General features: G+C 39.7%; 1 protein-coding gene across 2 annotated transcripts in view; it reads right to left on the bottom strand.

Annotated features, from left to right (window-relative positions):
* Ccdc171 (coiled-coil domain containing 171) overlaps positions 1 to 24,294 on the bottom strand; it is a 341,586-nt gene that overhangs the window by 277,538 nt on the left and 39,754 nt on the right. The window contains exon 7 of one of the 2 annotated variants that reach the window (XM_041652374.1): positions 12,561 to 12,707. In XM_041652374.1, coding sequence (XP_041508308.1) covers positions 12,561 to 12,707 — 147 coding nt within the window. Of the gene's footprint in view, positions 1 to 12,560; positions 12,708 to 19,434; positions 19,524 to 24,294 lie in introns of those variants that run through there. The other variant, XM_041652375.1, reaches the window with a different exon arrangement.

Consider the following 24,294-nt stretch of genomic DNA (forward strand, 5'->3'; position numbering starts at 1 on the left):
TGACTTATGCTGTGCGGCCAGGATGGCCTAGAACCCATGATCCTCCTGCTTCAGCATCCCAAGTCCGAATACAGGTATATCCCACTATACCTGTCTAGCCCCATGTCTCATACTTTGCAGGCAGGGAGTGTGAAAACAATGCCCAAAAGGAATGCTCCAAAGCCTTGGGGGTTTTTTTCTTTTTTAATCTTATTGAGGTAAAGTTTCTATGTAATTAATTAGGATGTAACTGACTTCTGGCACACACTTCCATGGAAGCTGTCAAAGTGTAAAGTGTAGCCTTACATGTCCCCTATGTTGCATGGTCCTTTCTAGACACGCTCTCAGTGCCTTCATATGAAGAAGTCATTCTGCTGAGAGATCATCATTTTGTGTTTCACAAGCACACAACTCACAAGGCACTTTCGTACACTGAGCCACTTGCTTAATGTAGATTTTACAACCTTGAGACAGTCTCACAGTGTAGCCATAGCTGGACTGGAACTCACAGATATGTGCCGGCCCCAGCCTCCCAAGTGCTGGGATTAAATACATGTCTACCATGCCCAGTCCTTTCAATAGTTATTGAAGATTTCTTTTTATTACTTTAAATTCTGTATAGAAGAGGACCTAGGTGCATGTGAATGCAGTGCCTATGGAGGCCAAAGGTCCTGGATCCCCTTAGAGCTTGAGTTATAGGCAACTGTGAGTCACTCAACATTGGTGCAAGGAATCAAACTCAGCTCCTCTACAAGGGCAGCAAATGTTCTTAACTGCTGGGCCACCTCTCTAACCCACCATCAATATTTCTTAACAATATTGTCACATTAGAAAATAGTTCCCAGAGGCTGAAAGTAGTAATTCCAAATTTGAAAACTAAAACTCGTTGAAATCCAAAAAGATAAAAAAAGAAAAACTACTTTGTATATCTGTTGTAGTTGGAATGAAAATGGCTCCACAGCTCACAGAGAGTGACAATATTGAGAGGTGTGATCTTGTTGGAGCAAGTATATCACACTGAGTGTGAGCTTTAAGGTCTCAGATGTACAAGAGTGTGTCTCGGTGTCTTCCTGCTGCCTGTGGATCCAGATGTAGAACTCTCAGCTCTCTCCAGCATCATGTCTGCCTGCACGCTACCATGCTTCCCACCATGACAATATTGGACTAAACCTCCATGAACTATAAGCCAGCCCCAATTAAATGTTTTCCTTTGTAAGAGTTGCTGAGGTCATGGTGTCTTTTCACAGCAATAGAAACCCTAAGACAACAACAATCACTTTTGGTTTTTAATTGTTTTGTTTTTTGTTTTTTTTTTTTTTTTTTTTTTGAAGCACGGTTTCTCTGGGTAGCCTTACCTGTCCTGGAACTACACTGTAGACCAGGCTGGCCTCAAACTCAGAGTCTACCTGCCTCTGCTTCCCTAGAGGTGGGATTAAAGGCATGTACCACTATGCCCAACTAACATAGTCTTTTTTTTTTCCTTTGGTTTTTCAAGACAGGGTTTTACTGGGTAGCCCTGGCTGTCCTGGAACTCACTCTGTACATCAGGCTGACCTCAAACTCACAGAGATCCACCTATCTCTGCCTCTCGAATGCTGAGATTAAAGGCATGTATAACCACCATCCCCCTAACATAGTCTTCTTAAAAGTAAAATTTTAACATTTAATACTTAGTTTATTTGAAAAACAAGTATCTCATCTGAAAATGAAACTAGTAAATCTCAATAGTCTAAAGAGAAGATTCAAACAAAAAAATGGGAGATGATGAGATTTCAATGCTTGATGATACTAAAGAATAATTATATTTTTAAGATTTACTTTCTATATAAGAATGCTTTGTACCTGGTGCCCTCAGAAGTCAGAAGAGGGCATTGGGTTCCTTAAAACTGGAGTTATGAATTGTTATGAGCCACCATATGGGTCCTAGGAATTGAACCTAGGCCCTGTTCAAGAGTAACAAGTGCTCTTAACCACTGAGCCACCACCCCAGCTCTTATTACTTTTAAGTATGTTTTTAAAATACATAACTAAAATAAATAAATTTAAAAAAAATAAAATACATAACTAATAGTTATTATGAATGAAATTATATTTGGCTTGGATTTAAACATATTCAAGCTGCCATGAATATTGACCATTGCTGATGATAACTAATGAAAAGAGACAGGCGGCCGGGCAATGGTGGCGCACACCTTTAATCCCAGCACTCGGGAGGCAGAGGCAGGCAGATCTCTGTGAGTTCGAGGCCAGCCTGGTCTACAAGAGCTAGTTCCAGGACAGGAACCAAAAGTTATGGAAAAACCCTGTCTCAAAAATTCAAAAAAAAAAAAGAAAAGAAAAGAAAAGAGAGAGGCACACGGGAGTGGTCATTACAGCATTCTTTCTGCTTTCATGTATGCTTAAAATTTTCCATAGAGTACCTTTTATAGATTTTTAGATTTATTTTATGTGTCTGAATGTTTTGCATGCATGTGTGCCTGGTGCCCACGGAGGTCAAAAGAGGACATCCGATCCCCTGAAAATGGAATTACAGATGTTTGGTACTTTGCAAGAACAAGTGTTCTTAACTGTTGAGTCATTTCTCCAATCTCATGTTAACAGCCAGTTTTTAATTTTAGGGAGTTTGTCTTTTGGTTTAATTTATTGTTATCGTACTTGCTGTTTTGTTTTGTTTTGAGACAGGATCACTCTGTTAACCCTGGCTGTCCTGGAACTCACCATGTAAAGCAGACTGGCCACAAACTTACACCTAACTTGGCCTTCTGAGTGCTAAGATTAAAGGCATTTAATCTCAGTCAGTAGAGCATGAGAGTCTTAATATCAGGATCATTGGTTCCAGCTCCATGTTAGGCACCAAATGTAGCATGAATAATAAGAACAAAGAGACAGAGATTGAGGTTCAACCCGAAAACCAGAAAAGCAAGGCAGCCAAGCCACTAGAGAAGTCTTACCTCTACCAAAGCTAGGCAACAGTAAAATAGCCAGACAGCTTCTCTCTCCTCTTATTTTATATTCCCTCTAGTGATGGGAGTAAGGTGTATAACTCCCTAGTACCAGGAGTACTAAAAGTATAGCCAACCACCATCTGGATTTATTTCTGCTTGTATAGCCCAGGATGGCCTTGAACTCACAGAGACCCATCTGACTCTGTCTCTCCCAAATCTTGGGATTAAAGGTGTATAGCACCATTGCCTGACCTATAGTGGCTTTAGTTTTGCCACTGGTCCTCAGGGAAGACTTTTATTAAAATACAAATACACCACTACGTTTTCCACCATGTTTGACCAGGTATTTTAAGTTTACATGCACAACTGTTTTGCCTGCCTGTAAATATGTGCACTATTTGTGTGCCTGATGCTGAGAAGGTCAAGATGAGGTATGGGGTTCCCCTGGAACTGGAGCCACAGGCCGTTGTGAACCACCATGTGGGTCTTAGAAATTGAACTCTAAAAGCATTTAACTGGAGGTTTGTGTACATATTCAGAGAATTAGTCCACGATCATCATGGCAGGGAGCATGGCAGCAGGCAGATAAGCGTGGCATTGAAACAGTAGTTAAGAACTTACTTTGGCCGGGTGGTGGCGCACGCCTTTAATCCCAGCACTCGGAGGCAGAGGCAGGCGGATCTCTGTGAGTTTAAGACCAGCCTGGCCTACAAGAGCTAGTTCCAGGACAGGCTTCAAAACCACAGAGAAACTCTGTTCGAAAAACCAAAAAAAAAAAAAAAAAGAACTTACTTCTAATCTACAAGATAGAAACAGAGAGAGACTGCTCCTGGCACACACTTCTGAAATCTCAAAGCCCACCCCCAGTCCAGTGACACACCTTCTCCAACAAGACCTTACCTCCTAATCTTTCCCAAATAGTCTACCAACTGGGAACCAAACGTTCAAATATATGAGCCTATTGGAGCCAATCTCAATCGAATATGAGCATGCACGTACATACACATATATTTGTGTGTGCGCAAACACACACACACATAAACAGAACTAAAATAATGAAAAGATATAACCATGACTCAATTTCTGTTTCCCATTGGTGAATGTAAATTCTGACTTTACATTCTCAGAACAACGAACTCCAGGAGTTATGGGTACAAATCACAGTGTATAGTATAGCTGAGAAATTCTTATGCATAGTATAAACTATAATAAGTAATAACCTGGGAAGATCTATACTGATAAAATATTTATGTAGGGGCTCAGCAGTTAAGGGAACTAGTTGCTTTTCAAGCGGTCCTGAGTTCAACTTCCAGCACCCACATGGTGGCAGCTCACAACCATCTGTATCAGTAGTCCCAGGTGATCTGATGCCCTCTTCTGATCTGCAAATGTACATGCAGACCATAAAATACAGCCATAAATAAATAAATCTTCTTCAAAATCATGTAAACCTGTAAGATGAAGTTGATTCTGTCAATACATAATATTGTTCATCTTAGATTCTGTGGATCAGGAAGCTAGCCAGTCACAAGGAAATAATCTATGGGTGTTGGGAATAAGATTTTAAAAACTAATAAAGGACAAAGGAATTCAATCAGTCTAATAATGTCTAAGTCCTTTTCTCAGTTGCCAAAAGTATATAAGCAAGTTTATTTATCAAAATGTTGGTCCTGGTTTTTTTTTTCGGGGGAGGGGGGATGCATGCACAAATATATGAATGCCCTTGTGTGAGGAGATCAGAACAACCTTGGCTGTTAATTCTCAAACACCATTCATGTTTTCTGGCCTGATTTGGGTTTGGGTTTTTGGAGGGAGGATGGAGACAGAGCTTCCTGTGAGTCTGGAACTCACCTATAAAGCTAACCTGGGTAGCCAGAGAGCCCCAGAGATCTGACTGTTTCATTTCCCAGGGCTGGGTCAAGAGCAAGGTAAGCAATTTAACCAACGGAGCCATTATTTTAGTCTCATATTTTATTGAAATACACAATATTTCATAATTCTGATAAAAGAATCAACAAAATATTTTATTATATGTATAATTCAGTAACTAATTAATGATCTGTTCCCACTCAAAAACATCAGGGCCAAAGTTCTAGTCTCAAGGGCAGAACAAAGTGCAAAGAGGCTGAAGTAATAAGTTGGAGATAAACCTTTGTTTTCATACCTTCCTTTCTGGAATAAAATGCCCCCCCCCAAAAAAAAAACTAACATGCTGTTTAGTATTGCTACAGCTATCAACAAATAAACAAGACAATAAAAAATTATCAAGTCTGAAACAAACACCTCCCAAGAGTGGATTTTTTTGATAGGCATAATTAAATAAATGCCTTCATATTTTTTTTTTTTTTACATCTTCCAGTCTGGTGAATTAACTCTTAAATCCAGCAGAGGGTGCTACAGTAACACCAACCTGCAATTCTCTCACACATTTACACGCACACAGACACACACACACACACCCTGTAATTCCAAAGAACACTAGTATAAGTCATTAAGTGTGTCATTGATGTTTTATTCTAACATAATCACAAAATTACTGGCAGAAAAAACATACTTGTGATTAAAGTTCAAATTCAATCCAAATTCTTAAATTTAACTATATATAACTTGTCCAGTAATAAAATGTTATAATAATCCGTATGCTTACTAACACTGAAAACAACAGGCTTCTACATATCACAGAAAATCAAACATGATTCTTTTTTAACTTTTTACATTTATTTATTGGGGTGATGTGTACATGCAGAGGTCAGAAGACAACTTGCAGGAGCTGGTTCTCTCTTTCCACCCATGTGGACTCTGGGAATCTGACTCAGGTCACCAGGCTTAGTAGTAGATGCCTTAACTTGCTGAGCCATCTTGCCAGCCCAAGTATGTAGTTCTTTGTTTAATACATATCCTGCTATTTATTTGATGATGGACATGTCCTTTATGACAAAATACATGCTGAGAGATTTTGTTTGGATAAATATAGCTGTTTTTATCTGATTTGTATCTCACTAGATCTTACTAAACATAATCAGATAACCTACTGCCCTTAAGAAAGTGAGTGTTCAATCCTGAAAGAGAACCATGTCTAGAAGGCTGCCTCCTGCCCCGCCCTGGGGGCACACCGCTCATCACTAGGCAGGCATGAGCAAACACACCCAGATGTTCCCCACTCTACGTCTGTTCTTCAGCTCACACGGGCTTATCCCTAAAGCTTCATGACAGCTATGAAAATGTGTGCCAGTGAATGTGCTCAAAGTCTCAACTAGACAACTTTTCTCCGCAAATACAATATATTTACCTTAGGAGGTTGTATGTGAACTGAAAGGAATTAGTAAAGAAAAATTTTCTGTGCACTACATAATATAAATATAAATACCATAAAACAAACAGCAAGAAAGAAAACTGGGGAGGCAATCTCACCCAAGTACCTATTAATTAGCCACTGATCCCTAGAGATAGATAGATAGATAGATAGATAGATAGATAGATAGATAGGTAGATAGTCTTGATTGTGTTCCAGACATTTGTAGTTGCCACAAAATATCAATAACTCATGTAAATGAAAAGTGATAATTATTTTTCCAGATTTTATTATCCAGTAATTAATGTTATTGGACAACTTCATAACCAATATGGTAATAATTCATCTGCTAAGGGTGATTCTAAGGAACTGAATCATCACAAACTGATTAATTCTATAATGATTCTTCAAGAATCCATTTTATTTTGTTATATTTTAAAGGCCAAGAATAATTTTATTATACATTTGTTAACATTTAACCACAATAGTATTCCTCAACTGCCCAGCAGAAGAAAAACAGTCACTAAACTTTAAGTTTTTGTTTTGTTTTGTTTTGGGTTTGAGACAAGGTCTCACTGTATAGCCTGACTGCCCTTCAACTAACAGAGATACACCTGCCTCTGCCTCCTGAGTGCTGGAATTAAAAGCGTGTAATACCACAACCAGATAAACTTTGAGCCTTTAAACTGAAGGTTTCAGGCTTGTGAGATGGCTCAACAGGTAACGGTACTTGCCACCAAACCTGAGTTAGATCCCTGAGAGTCACATGGTGGAAAGAGAGAACTGACTCCAAAAAGTTGCCCTCTGACCTCCATATGTGTACTACAGTACATAAACACGCATGTACACACACACACAAAATACTTATAAATTCAAGAACTTATAAAAAGCAAGCACCCAAAGACCTCCAAGTTATTTTTACTATCAAAAAAAGACCTCCCAAGAGTCAACATTTCCAGTTATTTTAAAGACAGAAGTACTGTACCACACCATTTACCCAGAGCCATATATTGTGGGGACACAACTAAGAATGAGTTCTTTACTATTTATTATCCTTGTTAGGTAGTATTATTTAATTAGTCTGACCATTGTGTACATGTGTGCACATGTAAATGCACATTTGTGTAGGAGGTACATGTGTGGGGTACACATGCATGTGTGTGCAGGAAATGAACATGTATGTAGAGGCCAGAGGATAATCTTTGGTGCTATTCCTTGGGAACACCCACCTTGTTTCATTTTTTCAAACAGCATCTCTCACTGAGACCTATGATTTGCCCATTCAGTTAGGGTGGATGGCCAACAAGTCCCAGGGACCCTCCTGCATGAACCACAGCCACACCTGGCTTTTTCTGTGGGTTTCTCAGTTTGCACAACAAGCATTTCATTCATATTATTAGTAACAAGAAATCAGATAACAAAAATGGGAATATTATAAATAAAATTTGTGGATCACAGCTTCTGCTTAGTGTGGAATTACTGCCTTAATTTCTTCTAAAACTGCCCTTGTTTGCTGCCAAACCTACAGAGCTAAGTGTGACCCCAGGACCCTAAAGCAGAGGACAGAACAAACTCCTGTCAGCCGTCCTCTGCTCCACACGTATACCACAGCGCATGGAGATGTGAGGACACACACATAAACAAATTAACACCACATGTATACCACAGCATATGGACATGTGAGGACACACACATAAACAAATGATGAACACCACATGTATACCACAGCACATGGACATGTGAGGACACACACATAAACAAATGATGAACAAATAAACAAATGTAACCAAAATGTTTAGTTGCCTTTACCTTTTCTTCAAAAATAAGTATTTTACAATTTTTTTTACTTATTTCTAACTTCAAAGTCCATTAGGAACATGACATATTATTTTTAATGTATAATACTTGTACATATGAACATACAATCCAAGTTCATTGCCATTTACCTACTTTATAGTTGGCAATCAGCACAAACAAGCCCTTAAAGATAATGCCCTACGAATGCATGAAGGCTTTAAAAAAATGGACTTAGAGGCCGTCTTCATGGGTATTAGGAAAACTGAAGGGCATTTGCCTTCCCTTTCCCTCAGAGGAGCAGGCATTTAGTTTCTAGGTTACCTCCCCTGCCTCTGTGCTCCTGAACAGGACATGACTGACAGAAGCAAGGCAGCATTTATTTTCAGTCCCTCCCCACTGCAACCCGCAACGGACTCCTCCGTTCTCTCTCAATTAGGCTTGCATCTTCTCTTGTCTCTTTTTTTATTGCATTAAGACTTATTTCCCAGGATAATAAACTCTTCTTATTATAAAGAGCTTTACAAAAGCCACAGATATTCTTTTTCCAGTTCACGTGTTCCTTGGTTCCACAAAATATAGCACTGCATTTGTAAAATTGGACAGGGAGCTTGTTTTTTTAAATCTAAGAAACCATTGATCCGTGTTATAATGACAAAGCCACACAATGGTATCACATTTTATAAATATGTTATGTATACAGATGTCTAAGCAATTTTTTAGCCAGGCACATAAGAGACTGCCTTCATACAATGTAACTGTTAGAAAATATTTGCCAAAAAATAATTAATTAGTTAACTTAACTTTAAAGATTCACCAAAATTTGAACCATTTACTAGGCTAACTATCCTTTATATTAGATGCTTTAGCCTGATACTACTGACATTTAAAATGTTTTTATTAAAGTATTAGAAAATTTCTTCTTTATCATAGATTTTGCTATAATTCTTTTACAATACCACTTACTGCTGTGGGATAATGGTTTTACCCTGTAAAAATTTGTTTCTTGTACTTGTTTAATAAAATGCTGATTGGCTAGTAGCCAGGCAGGAAGTAGAGGTGGGGCAACCAGGCAGGAAGTAGAGGCAGGGTGACAAGAACAGGAGAATTCTGGGAAGATGAAAGGTCAGTCTGCAGCCATACCCAAAAGCAGAGGAAACAAGATGAGAATGCCTCGCTGATGAAAGGTACATTAACCACTTGGCTAACACAGACAAGAATAATGGGTTAGGATGTAGGATGTAAGAATTAGTTAATAAGAAGCTGAGCTACTAGGTCAACCCGTTTTGTAATTAATGTAGACCTCTGTGTGTTTATTTGGGACTAAACAGATGTGGGACCTGGTGGGACAGAAACCTCGGTCAACAACTTATAATTATTTAAGTAACTAGAATTATTGGTAATAGTCTACAAAGTTGAATATAAAACTAGCAAGAATTTTATCTGGAAATTTAACTTCTTGTTCATTATGTCATCATCTGGGCAAACAGCTAAATGTATTCATTTCAAAATAAAACAAAATTTAAAGGCATCTAAATACAAAACTAACAGATGAGTAAATAATCCAGGTTTTATAAATAGAATAAAAATAAAAACTGTAGGGCAAGTGAGCTGACTTCATAAGCAAAAGTGTTCAGTCCCTGGAACCCACATGCTAGAAGGAAAGAACTGACTGACTCCTACATGCTCACAGTGGTAAGTACAGGTACACACATACACACACCACAGAGGTGAATAAATGTGAAAGAAAAAGAAAAGGAAAAAGAAAAAAAGAAAATGAAGGAAAGAGGGAGGGAGGGAGGGAGGGAGGGAGGGAGGGAGGGAGAAGGGCATTGCTCCCAGCTGGTCGCACTGCCCTGGGAGGCTGTAGGAGCTCTAAGAGGTAGGACACTTCAAATAGGTAAACTTATGATACTCAAATTAAGTCTCATTTTTTAATCAGCAAGATGAAAAGTTAGAGCTCTATGCCTCTAGTCCTACCAAAAACAACTTCCTAACCATCAAACGTACTGGAAATTCATATGCTGAAGAAGAAAACTAATCAGAGGCTAGACACGGAAATACACAGCAAAGAAAAGAAATGCTCAGACTTAAGTCAGAGGCAAGACCACACAAAGTATGACACCCTGCTGCATTTCCTTCTTGCATTTTATAACAACCAACATAGAAATTAAGAGCTGGCTCTTAGGAGAAATTATAGAAATGCAAAGTCCTGGACTGCAACATTTGAAATCTCCAAATAAAACTTGTGTGGTATTTCCACATGCCCCAGAGTAAAGTTTCCAGAAGTCCCAGCCCTTCTAGTCAACTGTCTGCCTGATCTCTCCACCCAGATATTTAACAGGCATGCCAATCTTAACCTCTCCCATTCAGTAAATGGAAATGCCAGTTATTTGCTCAAGCCAAAATCTTCATAGCACTGATGACAGGGTCTGTTGCACACACCTCTAATCTCAAAACACAGAAGGCTGAGGTAAGTGGACTGTCATGACTTCAAGATCTACTGACTACACAGTTAGTTCTAAGACAGCCTGGTTTAGAGCATGAAATCCTGTATCTAAAATAAATAGGTAAATTTAAAAATATAGCAGGTGTGAGGGAGCTCAGCAGGTAAAGGTGCTTGCTGCCAAGCATGACAACCTGAGTCTAATGCCCCAGAGCCCAGATGATGGAAGAAGAGAACCAACCCCCTGCAAGTTCTCTTCTGATAGCTATACATGTGTCACGGCAAGCATGCAATTACACACACATACACAAATAAGTAAATAACTAAATAAAAATTTAATGACCAGATTTTTTAATTAGGGTGAAATAAAAAATAGTTTACTAGGATATAAAATTTTTCAAAGATGGAACTGAATAGAAGACTCGGATATCAATCCACTCATCTTCGAACACCTGATTTTTGACAAAGAAGCAAAAAATATCAAATGGAAAAAAAAGAATATTTAACAAGTGGTGCTGGCATAACTGGATATCAACATCTAGAAGAATGAAAATAGACCCATATCTATCTCCATGCACCAAACTCAAGTCCAAATGGATCAAAGACCTCAACATAAAGCCAGCCACACTGAACCTTATAGGAGAGAAAGTGGAAAATACATTTGAACATATTGGCACTGGAGACCACTTTCTAAACACAACCCCAGCAGCACAGACACTGAGAGAAACAATTTAAAAATGGGACCTCCTGAAACTGAAAAGCTTCTGTAAAGCAAAGGACATGGTCAACAAGACAAAACGAGAGCCTACAGAATGGGAAAAGATCTTCACTAACCCCACATCAGACAGAGGTTTGATCTCCAAAATATACAAAAAACTCAAGAAATTGGTCACCAAAAGAACACATAATCCAATAAAAAAAATAGAGTACAGATCTAAACAGAGAACTCTCAACAGAGGATTCTAAAATGGCTGGAAGACACTTAAGGAAATGTTCAACATCCTTAGTCATCAGAGAAAGGCAAATCAAAACAACTCTGAGATTCCATTTTACATCTGTAAGAACAGCCAAGATCAAAAATACTGATGACAACTTATGCTGGAGAGATTGTGGGGAAAAGGGAACACTTCTGCATTGCTGGTGGGAATTTAAGCTGGTACAACCCCTTTGGATGTCATTGTGGCAATTTCTCAGAAAATTAGAAAACAACCTTCCTAAAGAGCCAGTAATACCACTTTTGGGTATATATACAAAGGATGCTCAATCGTACCACAAGGACATGTGCTCAACTATGTTCATAGCAGCTTTGTTTGTCATAGCCAGAACCTGGAAACAACCTAAATGCCCCTCGACTGAAGAATGGATAAGGAAAATGCAATGCATTTAGCAATGGAGTACTACACAGCAGAAAAACAGCATGACATCTTGAATTTTGCAGAAAAATTGATGGAGTTAGAGAACATTATTTTGAGTGAGGTAACCCAAACACAAAAAAACAATTATCACATGTACTCACTCACAAGTGGTTTTTAAACATCCAAAGAAAACCAGCCTACAAACCACAATCCCAGAGAACTTAGACAACATTGGGGACACTAAGAGAGACTTACATAGATCTAATCTACATGGGAAGTAGAAAATTGAAAAAGACAAGATCTCCTGAGTAAATTAGGAGCATGGGGACCTCGGGGGAGGGCTGGAGCGGGGAGGGGAGAAGCGGGGAGGGGAGAAGCAGGGAGGGGAGCATAGAAAAATGTAGGGCCCAATAAAAATCAATAAAAAGAAAAAAAAGAGAGTGAAAAATTTTTTTTCAAGGAGGCTGGAGAGATGGCTCAGAGGTTAAGAGCACTGGATGATCTTCCAAAGGTCCTGAGCTAAATTCCCAGCAACCACATGGTGGCTCACAACCATCTATAACTTAATCTTGTGCCCTCTTTTGGCATGCAGGCAGAATACTGTAAACACAATAAATTTTTTTAAAAAATTTCAAAGAAGTCAACTATACAACAGAAGTTGTCCCCAGTTTTCATGACTTACCGTGTCCCCTAAGCTGAAGTCACTGCATGAATAACAAAGAGCTGCTATAAACGCTGATAAGCCATACCTCAAATTCCTTTCTCAGGCGCTCTTCCCTTTGAGTGCTAAACTCAAGCTCACTCGTTTGTCTCCGCAGAAGGTCAGTGCAGTCCATATGTTCTGCTTCTAATTGTTCCACTTTTTTCTGCATATTTTGCACAGCACTATCTTGCTCCTGGAAAATAATTCACTTTTGATTCAACAGTTTATAAGCCATTATAAAGTCATTATGCAGACAGCACTGAAGAAAATCTGTGTGTCAGTTATAACGGCAGGTTAACCTGTAGAGGCAGGAGACGCTTTGACTTTTTTTTCACAGTGTTTCAGAATGTACATGTGACTTTTATAATTTAATAAGTGTGATCAGTAAATACTACAGCTAAAATTATGTATAGAACACTAAAATGTTATACTAGTTCAAATGACCTCTGGGGTATCTGCAACATTGTTGTGGTTCAGCTGTCATATACCCTTTCTCCTGTCATTAACATGCATAAGTATTTAGGAAGACAAATGGAAATGTCCCTTTGTGATAAGAGCTGATTAGCTTGAACAGTTAATAATGATTCTTGAGAGACATTAATGCGAGCTCATAGTACTTAACTGTTGCTTAGTGCTCTTAACATTATAACCACTAGATGGCACTGTTTCATTTCCTCTTCAATTTCCAAAATAACTAATCTAAAATAATCTAGGGTTCTCATTCTCACGGCAAGGCTTTACAACAGTGGTTCTCAACTTGTGGGTTGCGGCCCCTTTGGCACAAACACTCCTTTCACAGGGGTCACCTAAGACTACAAAAACAACAGAGATATTTACATTATGATTCATAACAATATCAAAATTATAGTTATGACGTAGCAATGAAATAATTTCATGGTTGGGGGTTACTACAACATGAGGACCGTATTAAAGGGTTGTAGCATTAGCAAGGTTAAGAAACACTACTTTAAAAGATCCCTCTTTCTCCACCAACATACATGGACACAAACACAGAGCAGGGGGGCTTCCAAGAATCCCTGGCCACTTGAAACAGAACCTAGGTACAGAATTTCAATTACAGTTCTCTATCAAAGACTGTTAAGTACCACTGTTACCTAGCAAATCCAAGTTCTCTTTTTTTGTTTTTTTTTTCCTTTTAATTTTCCTTAATAAAATCATTTAAAAAGAGACTCTGAGGCTCAAGGACATTTTATTAGAGTTTGAGAAAACAGTGTGGGCAGGTTATAAATCTCAGCAGCTGCTGGGAAAGCAGAGATACAGAAGAAAAAAAGCCATTCCTTTTTGAGTTAGGGTCCACGAAAGCCAGCGTTTCCAGCAGTGCAGACTGGCAAGCAGCTGCATGGTAGAAGGGGACTGGGGGCTTCAAAGAAACAGTAACAAGGCCCAGAGGATGGGGGAAGCACGCTTAGGCCTTCGATCATTATCCTAAAGAAAAGGAGATAGAAAGAGGGAAAACTATGCCTTTTTTGAGTTAGAACTCAAAATTATTCTTCCCATCTCCCCAGCATGTCTTTGGGTGTATCAGTTTTCCTGTTGGGTGGTTTCCCAGATAGGTGATTGGCAGGACCACCTATAGTACCACTTAAGGAAGGAGAAAATGGATCTAATGTTTCAATGTTTGCAACAGATCAAAACAGCATGTGTTCACCCAGGGCCAGAGGTAGGGCATTTTCCCTTAAAGGGCCTCAACAAAGCCCTGCTATCTCCACCTTCTTATATGTTGTTTCAAATCCTGGGGAAAATGCAGTTGAGGTTCCCCTTTCTAGGGTGACCAGGGAAACAAACGGAAGGGGACACAATGAAGGGATCCATCCATAAGGGCCTCTAAAACTACTCCCTGTAACATCACTTTCCATACAAGCATGTACACACTTCTAAAAATTCCTGGTCACTCATAAAACATTATCAGAATCCAAGTATAATTTGCTACTGAAAACTGGAAAGTACCTTTCACATGTAAAAACAGCTTTAAGAACATTAAGCACTATATAAATATACAACTATTATTACCTGCATCGGCACCACTCCTTCAAGCAGTGACTGACAGGAACATTAACTCAGAGTCACTTTTTGTGCCCTTTTATTAGCATACATTCATTGTGCCAAATGATGGGCTTTCATGGACTTTGACCATGACCAACATCCAGTGCCTTCCCTTGTCCTCCCACTGGTTCCCTCTCCCACTCCCAGAGAAGACCTCTTTATAGTTCCATATAACATATTGTATTTTCCTGATCTTTTTAACCTTTATTTGTACTGTATTATTTATTGTGTTGCATGGGTGTTTTGCCTGCAAGTACACCTGTGCACCATGTGCATGCAGTGCCCGTGGGGGCCAGAAGAGGGAGCTAGGTACCCTGGAATCTGGGTTCAGCCCCTGATATCTTTTACTTGATCTAATCTAATCCTGAGTTCTGTGATTATGGGAATACACCACCATTGCCCTCTCTATGTGATGCTGGGGTCAGGTGGGGGTGACAAACACTCTACCAAATGAGCTCCACCTTTTTTTTTCAGAATCTCAGTTTCCTTGCTAAATTCCTTTTCCATGGTATCAAATATTTCATCCACATTGCTTTTTCCTTCCTTTTTTTTTTTTTTATTAGAAAGAGTTTCTCTGTAGCTTTGGAGCCTGTCCTAGAACTTGCTCTGTAGACCAGGCTCCTCAAACTCAAAGAGATCCACCTGCCTCGGCCTCTGCCTCCTGAGTGCTATGATTAATGGCATGCACCACCACTGCCCAGCTTCGTGTTCTCTTTCAAGGTGCCAAACTGATTTTCTTATCATCATCTTCTGCTTCTTTTGAAACCTCTTTGAAATCGCTTTTTGATTATTTGGGTTTTTTGTTGTTGTTGTTGTTGTTGTTGTTGTTTTTTTGCTTTTTGAGACAGGGTTTCCCTATGTAGCTCTGGCTGCCCTTTGAATTCAGAGATCCACCTGCCTCTGCCTCCCAAGGGCTAGGGAAAAGCATGCAACACCATGAACAGCCCACACTAATCACTTTCTTAAAGCACGATTTTGAGTTCTTTCTTTAGTACTTCAACAATTCAATTATGGTTTTGTTTTGTTTTGTTTTTTCCTGTTAATGAGTTATAAGCTTCAAAAGGGGTCATATGGCTTGGCATGTAGTGTGTGTGTATCTACAAGTTTTTGGTTCTGTTTTTCCCATCATTTTTTTCTTTGTTTCATGGGTATCTTTTTGCTAATCTTCTCTTTAACCTAATATCCTCACTGCCACTCAGAGAAAAAGAAAGCTGATAATAGTAACAGAAACAATGATTTAAGCCAGATACTAAAGTGCAGAAAAAAGCAATTAGGTGCTTTACTTGCATCTTTGATGAGGACAGAAAACAAAGAAGCTGGATAGAAACAGGATAAATGATAAGTTGACAGACTACTACAGCTAAAGACAGGGCCAATGAGATGGTCAACAGGTCACAGTACTGTGTAAAGTTGATGACCTGGGTACCATCCCTGGAACACAGGTTTAAAAAGAGAAAACAGCTGGCTGTGGTGGTGCACACTCCTAAGGTGAAGAAGGAGAGTGGACAAGCATCAGAAGCTCACGAGCTAGGCAGGCTGGAGCACACAGCACAGCGGGTACAATGGATCCTAATCAGAGTGGGGAACATTGTCGTCTGACCTTGGCACGTGTGTTATGCCACGAACATGCCGAGATTCCATTTAAACACGAGTTTTCAGGGGAACTGTGGTATAGGAGGTCCTTCTGTCTATGTGTTGTCATTGGTTAATGAATAAAGAATCTGCTTTGGCCTATAGCAAGGTAGAACTTAGCTAGGCAGGAAAAACTAAACTGAATGCTAAAAGAAAGAAGGCAGAGTTGAAGAGAAGCCATGTTGCCACCACCGGGAACAGACGAGCCAGAACTTTACCTGGTAAGCCACAGCTATGTGGCGATACACAGATTAGTGGAGAGATGGGTTAATTTAAGATTATGAGTTAGCCAGAAATACGCTTAAGCTATTGACCAAACAGTATTTCAAATAAAATGGTTTCTGTGTGATTATTTCAAGTGTGGGAAGCCAGGAGCAAACAAGCCGCCTCCTACAACAGAATTGTAGTGATATTTGTATTTTAATAAATAAAGCTTGCCTGAAGAAAAGAACACAAAACAGCCACACTGATCAGCCATACAAGCCAGGCGCTAGTGACACACACCTTTAATCCCAGCAGCCACACCAGTTAGCTACAGAGGCCAGGCGGGGGTGGTGCATGCCTTTAACCCCACTAGAGAGGAATATAAGGCGAGATGAGATAGTAACTTGCTCTCTTTCAGTCTGAAGATTTCAAAGAATTAAGAACTCTTTAGTGGCTTGGCTGCGTTTGCTTTTCTGATCTTCAGGTTGAACACAATATCTGTCCCGGGCTTTTATTATTTGTGCTGCAGAGAGTGGTAGTTTGAATGAGAAGGTCCCTTCCAGACTCAGGTGTCTGAACACTTGGTCCCCAGTTGGTGGTGCTGTTTGGGTGGGTTTAGGAAGTAGAGCCTCACTAGAGGAATTTTGTCACTGAGGTTTTAAAAGCCATGTGCTATGTCATTGTGTTTATCTGTTTCCTGCCAGCAGGTGAGCTCTCAGATATTCCTGCTTCCCTGCCTTCCTGCTGCCACGCTTCCAGCCATGATGATGAACTCTTGTCTCCTGGTACCATACCTCAAAATAAACTCTTCCTTCTGTAAGTTTGTAGCTTTGATCATGGTGTTTTATCACAGCAACAGAAACCAAATTAAGACAGTAGTTGGTACTAGGAGTGTGGTGGAGTCATAAAGAAGCCGACCATGTGGTTTTTTGGGTTGTTTTGTTTTGTTTTGTTTTGTTTTGAAGAATGTGAAAGACTTTGGTACTTTGGACTAAAAAGCAATTGAATGCTTTAAGTAAGACTTAATGGGCTTAAAAGACAGTACTGACAGTAATATGGACTATGGAGGCAAGCTCTATTGTGAATGCTTTTTTTGGGGAAGGGTAGCCACTTTCTGTCTTTGTCCTAAGAACTTGCCTGTTGTTAATTGTAAAAGTAATATTCTGATTTCTTTGCTGGATATGTCAAGACATGCTAATATTAACTCTGTCCCATGGTTATGAGTAATCACTCTTTTACAGATCTACAATAAAAAAGGCAAAAAAATGAAGCAAAAAGAAATACAAAATGAATCTGCAGAGGAAAAAAACACTAGCAAATTTTACAGGTAAGTTTTGTGCTAAAAGAGACTCCAATTGTTAAGAAAATTAGTGCCATTGCTGGGGGGACAAATCTCAACTGGAATAAAAGGAAGAGTTCTCTTGAGGACAGATCCCACCCAACTAAGCTTCCAATTTGTGAAAGAAAAATGCCAAAGGAATTTTCTGATACTAAAAATGAACAACAAATAGAAGCCCTCCTCTGGCCCCTGTGGACAACAGACAACAGGCACCACGCCTAAATGTAGTGCACAGACATGCATGTAGGCAAAACAATCACACACTTAAAATAAAAATATATTTTAAAAATATTTTAAGAGTAGACATTTTGTTTCAAATAGTCCAGCTTCACTGGGCAGCCAGTGAGTGTCCTGTCACTGCTCGCCAAGAGTTATCTGCAGGGGTAGTATGAATGTTGTCTTATTAGGGTTTCTATTGCTGTGCAGAGACACCATGACTACAGCAACTCTAATTATAAAGGAAAAAACATTTAATGAGGGTGTCTCACATTTTTCAGAGACTTAGTCCATTACCATCACGGTGTAACAAGGTGGTGTGCAGGCAAACAGGAAATGGTCTGTCTCACTGGGAGGAACTAGAGGACAAGAGACTGCCTGCTGCCATAGTGACACACTTCCTCCAACGAAGCCATACACCTCCTAACAGTGCCACTCCCTTTGGTGGCCACTTTCCTACGAACCACCAGACACGTCATCTCCATATTAAAATGGCTTTTTCAAGTATTAATAAACACTTTTCATAGAAATTACTAAGCAAATGTCAAGACATTTCTTCAGCTGCAGTGCGTCCTTCCTGATGCACACCAATGATTATCTTTGTTTTCTTTTTTTTTACATTTTATTTATTATTTATTTATTAAAGATTTCTGCCTCCTCCCCTCCACTGCCTCCCATATCCCTCCCCCTCCCCCAATCAAGTCCCCCTCCCTCATCAGCCCTAAGAGCAGTCCGGGTTCCCTGCCTTGTGGGAAGTCCAAGGACCTCCCACCTCCTTCCAGGTCTACTAAGGTGAGCATCCAAACTGCCTAGGCTCCTACAAAGCCAGTACGTGCAGTAGGATCAAAACCCAGTGTCATTGATCTTGACTTCTAAGCAGTCCTCATTGTCCGCTATGTTCAGCGAGTTCGGTTTTATCCCATGCTTTTTCAGACCCAGTCCAGCTGGCCTTGGTGAGTTCCCGATAGAACATCCCCAATGTCTCAGTGTGTGGGTGCACCCCTCGCGGTCCTGAGTTCCTTGCTCGTGCTCTCTCTCCTTCTGCTCCTGATTTGGACCTTGGGATTTCAGTCCAGTGTTCCAATTTGGGTCTCTGTCTCTGTCTGCTTTCATCGCCCGATGAAAGTTAATCTCCAGGAGGATGACTATATGTCTTTCTTTGGGTTCACCTTCATATACATATTAAAGTACTACTCGGCAGTAAAAAAAATGACTTCTTGAATTTTGCATGCAAATGGACGGAAATATAAAACACTATCCTGAGTGAGGTAAGCCAGACCCAAAAGGAGGAACATGGGATGTACTCACTCATATTTGGTTTCTAGCCATAAATAAAGGACATTGAGCCTATCTTTGTTTTCCTACACCTTAAGGGCATGATATAAAATGCTTTGCTTGGTTTGTCATCCTCAAGCATTTCCCCTGCTCCAACAGTTTAACAGCTTTAGGTCTGAATCCCTTATGTCTTCATTCCATTTTGAGCTGTAGCTGCTATAAAATGATCTTGTCTCATTTCTCTGAGCAGAGCATCCAATATCCCATCTATTGAAAAGACTGAGGAAAAAAAACAATCTTGGCACCTTTGTCAAAGTCAGATGGGTGTAGACGCAGGGCCTTCCTTTAAGCACTCTCTATCATTGGTCTGTCTGTTTCTAGGCAAATTCATGCTGGGCTGACAAGTACAACTCAATAGCTAATTTAAAAGCCAAGCAGTACAATGTTCCTTCAGCTTTGCTATATGATTGATTGACTATAAAGGATTTTATGGTGGCACCATAAAAAGTTAAAGGATTTTTTTTCTTTTTAAGTTCTTTGAAGATTGCCACTACTGCTCTTTACTTGATTTGGTTTGGTTTTTGAGCCGGGCTTGAAACCCTGGCCCTCCCATGGTGACGAGGCGCTGCCGGGATTGTGGCCATGCCGCACCACACCAGGCTCCAGCACTGCATTCCACGGGACCCGGAATCACTTCCCATGTCTGCTGTGATACTCCTGGGAGATGTGAATGTGCCAACAGGGCCCGGAACAGACCAAAGCAGCATTCCCCACACATCTAGCCTGATGATCCAGAGCATGGGTGACTTCCAGGCAGCAGCATGGGTACCAGTTCTCAAAAACGTCTCTGGAGCCCCCTGCCCAACTTGCAGGCAGCTCCTCCAAAGACAGAAACTGTTCCCTGTCCCTAAGACTGTGGGAGGGTTCTTGTGAGTCCTGTCATCGCCTGTGCTTCCTGAGCTTTGAACCCCACTCCTTCCTCAGTCAGGAAACAGCTACACAAAAGTATCAATTATTTTATACGTGTAAACACATAACTACAATATTTCATACATAGAATCACTGTAATGATTTAAATTTGGAAAGATAATTCTCATGCAGGCAAAGACTAAATTAATTATAATAAATACAGAAAAAAATTATACAGTAGTCAAACTGAGTGAATTAGAGCTATTACATTAACTTGTCTAAATCTCAAAAAGCAAACAACAAAAAGACAAGCTGGACAAATATACATATTGTATGATATTCCACTTACATATGTAAAAGACATAAAATGCTAAAAAAAAAACTAAGTAAAAGCATATCAAAGTATATAGACAACATTCAAGGTCAAGTTCACAATGGGGGCTCTGCAGTGGGATAAGCTGGAGAAGGATTCAAAATGGTCTTCAATGATATAAAACTGTATTTTGTTTCTACATCTGAATTGAGAACAGCAAACACTAAGATGAAGTACATGGTAGGTGCTAGCTACATCACTGGTACTGGTTGCTTATATTAAGTATTAGTTTTTAAGTGTATGGCTTTACTAATATAATCCAAATCTGGTATGTATTGTAAGATACAGACTAACTTTCCTCCAGTGAAATATATTTAACTTTAATTTTTGTCATACAATTTATCTTCTAATCAAACGGAAAGCGACCTCAGTTCTTGCATTGGAAAAGCAAAAGAGATAACTTCTGTGGAATTCAGACACTAGAGATTTGGGATGTTCTTCTGTCTGCCCACTAGAGGGAGCTGTTGAACTTAAAATGTTTTTTTAAAACGGCTTTTTTTAACTGACATTTACCATCACAAGAAACCACATTGTGCTGTCAGAAAATAAACTTGTTTTCTTTCCACATCTTCTACAAACACACACCAAAAACTATGATTCTTTATATGTACTTATGTAAACAACCCTTCGCAGAACCCAAACTATAGATCCAATCCTGAGGAATTTTAATTAAACTGGTAGAAGTGTATTTAGAAAGTATCGGAGCAAACGTGCTCTTTCTAGCTTAGAAAACACATCCGTGTGCTTATGTATAGCACAAATCTGGTATGAGGCTTCTCTTGAAAGGATCAGAGGAAAGGCAGTTTGTTCCTGCATTGTAAACTGCACGCTGTGGATACTGAAGAAACGGCTCAGCTCTGAGGAGCATGCACTGCTCTTCCAGACCCGTTAGATTTCCCCCAGCACTCACATCAGGAGGCCCAGAACCACCTGTAACTCCAGCTGCAGAGGGTCCCACACCTCTGGCGTCTGCAGATACCTGCCCTCCCCCCATAACTAGAAATAAATTTTAAAAGATTCATAGTCATACCGAGTCATAAGGGGCCATTTGCATAGAAAAAAATTAAAGAAAAATAAATCAAAAGATTGCTAAACTGTACATGGCATCATAACTAACATAAATCCATACACTATTTAAGGCTGATAATCTCGGTCTTTTCCTCACACCTAGACCAGCTGTGGGACTCTATACCATCTACTACAGACAGACATTTCTACGATGAGAGTTAATGGGTGTACTAATGTACAGGTAAAACAATAAATTATTAGGGCTCGGTTTAATACTATTTCTATTTAGCAGCATAACAGCAGTAAGTTCTTTTAGAAGAAGGTATGGATTTCATTTTGTATATGGAGACTTAAATCCAATCAAAAGTGGTTGGTTACTCTCACGTTTGCAGCCACTATTATACCAATGGGCATGTCTTGATGAGCCTTTTTTATTCCTTTTAGATTTTTTAAGACAGGGTTTCTTTTTGAAGCTCTGGCTCCTGGAACCAGCTCTCATAGGCCAGGTTGGCCTGGAACTCCCAGAGATCCACCAGCCTCTGCCTCCCAAGTGCTGGGATGAAGGTTCCCCTCCTCTGGCAGCATGCACAGTACCTTCCAGCACTATGCTATGAAAGCAAGCCAGTGTGGACGCAGCCTCCCAGTGAGTCTGACTTCTCCATGTCCTATGGTTCAAGTCTGTGCTGTCTTCAACAATACAGCTGTCAAGTCATGGAGCGTGACCAGCAGCAATAGCAACAGCCAGTAACGTGCGAGGGTCTATGAGGGCTGAAGGGAACATCACTGGCCCACAGCTGCATCTGGGCACTGGGCTTCTCATTTGCTCATACGTGGTGTCTAGCAGTGTCATACTGCTGGACGGCAACTCCATTCTGACTGTCCTTTTTGTGCATGTGTACTTAGGAAGCTTCTACAGCAGTAGGTTTCCACATGACTTTCTGGAAAGGCCTATAGTGTAATTATTCTACCCTGAATTCCCCCCTCTACCTTCCCTTCCAATCCCCAAATCCAATTCAACTCTTCTGCTCCATTAATCTCCTGCAAATCTTTTGTGATTTTATTTTTATCTTATGTATATGGGTGTTTGCTTGAATGGATGTCTGTGTACCACATGCACGCAGTGTCCTCAGAAGCCAGCAGAGAGCACTGGATTTCCTAAAACTAGAGTTACAGACAGTTGTGAGTCACCATATAGATGCTGGGACTTGGACCCACGAACTCTGTAAGAGCAGCCAGTGCTCGTAACCCCTGAGACATTACTCCAGCCCCACCGTTACCCTCTTTCACCCTTTATAACACTGTATTCTTTCTCCTGTATCTGAAAGGCCCCTCTCCAGAGCCCCTTACTGTTCTGACCATTTTCCAAACGAAGTATAGATATCTGAAGAGTCACAGCTAGCATTCAGTAATGAGAGAAAGTGTCTTGTTTGTCTTTCTGGGTCTGGATTACCCCACTCAGAATAACTGCTTACAGCTCCATTCAATTGCCAAAATTGTGTTTTTCCTAACAGCTAAATAATATTCTATCGTGTAAACATAACACATTTTCATTATTCATTCATCAGATGATGAACATCTAGACTACTTCCATTTCATGAGCATTGTGAATATAGCAGCAATGAAGGTAACTCTGAAGGCTCAGGATCATTGCAAAAGAGGATGAGGAAACCCGGTAAAGGCCAGAGGCAAAGGATTACAGGGAAAAAGTATTCTCCAGACACAGCAGGACAGCTGTACATATGAGCTCACAGTAATCATGACAACACACACAAGACCTGTGAAGTTCAGGCCAGGGAAAATCCCACGTGCAAATCAATGAATGTAATACATCACATAAATGGGCTCAAGGACAGAAATGACATGATCATCTTAATGGAAGCAGAAATGGTTTTTGACAAAATATGGCATCTATTTATGATAAAAAGCTCCAAAGTGGGCCAGTGAATGGATCCACAAGTAATAGGACTTTCCACCAAGTGTAAAGCTCCAAGTTTGAATGGAGAATCTCTACAGTACAGGGGTTTGACTCATTCAAGTTGTTCTCTCTCTCTCTCTCTCTCTCTCTCTCTCTCTCTCTCACACACACACACACACACACACAAAATAAATGTTAAAATTTTTTACTTTGTTTAAACAAGCACTAAAGAAACTAGGTATAGAAGGAATATATCTCAATATAATAAAAGTTGTATATGACAAACCTATTGTTAACATCATACTAAATCAAAACAAACTCAGAGTATTTCCGCCAAAATTAAGAACAATAATTTTATTTAATATGCTATTAGAAGTCTTAGCTACATAAATAGAAGAGAATCAAATGAAAGGAATACAGTCCCAGTCTCCTTATTTGTAGTTTGTATGATTCTATCCATCATAAACACTACACCATTGTGGTACATGCATGCCTTTAATTCCAGAATTCTGGAAGCAGAAGATAAGATCTCTGTGAATTCAAGAACAACCTGAGTTAAAAGGATGAAGAAAAATACAAACTATAACTGCCTTAAGGTCCTCGCACATCCATATAGTTACATACAGCAATAAGGAAATACAATCAGCCTAGACACTGATCAACTGATGATTAGATAATGAGACTGTGGTACATATACACAAAGTTTACTCCGCAGTTAAAAAGATAAAATTATAAAACCTGTAGGAAAATGGATGGAATTTGAAATATTGTATTAATTCAGGTAACCTGGACTTAAACAGACAAACAGCGGACAGGCAGTGGTAGAGCATGCCTTTAATCCCAGT

The sequence above is a fragment of the Microtus oregoni genome, unplaced genomic scaffold, assembly GCF_018167655.1.
Source record: "Microtus oregoni isolate MIOR12 unplaced genomic scaffold, Mior012 000005F_ref0000423, whole genome shotgun sequence".
In the NCBI taxonomy this organism is placed as follows: Eukaryota; Metazoa; Chordata; class Mammalia; order Rodentia; family Cricetidae; genus Microtus; species Microtus oregoni.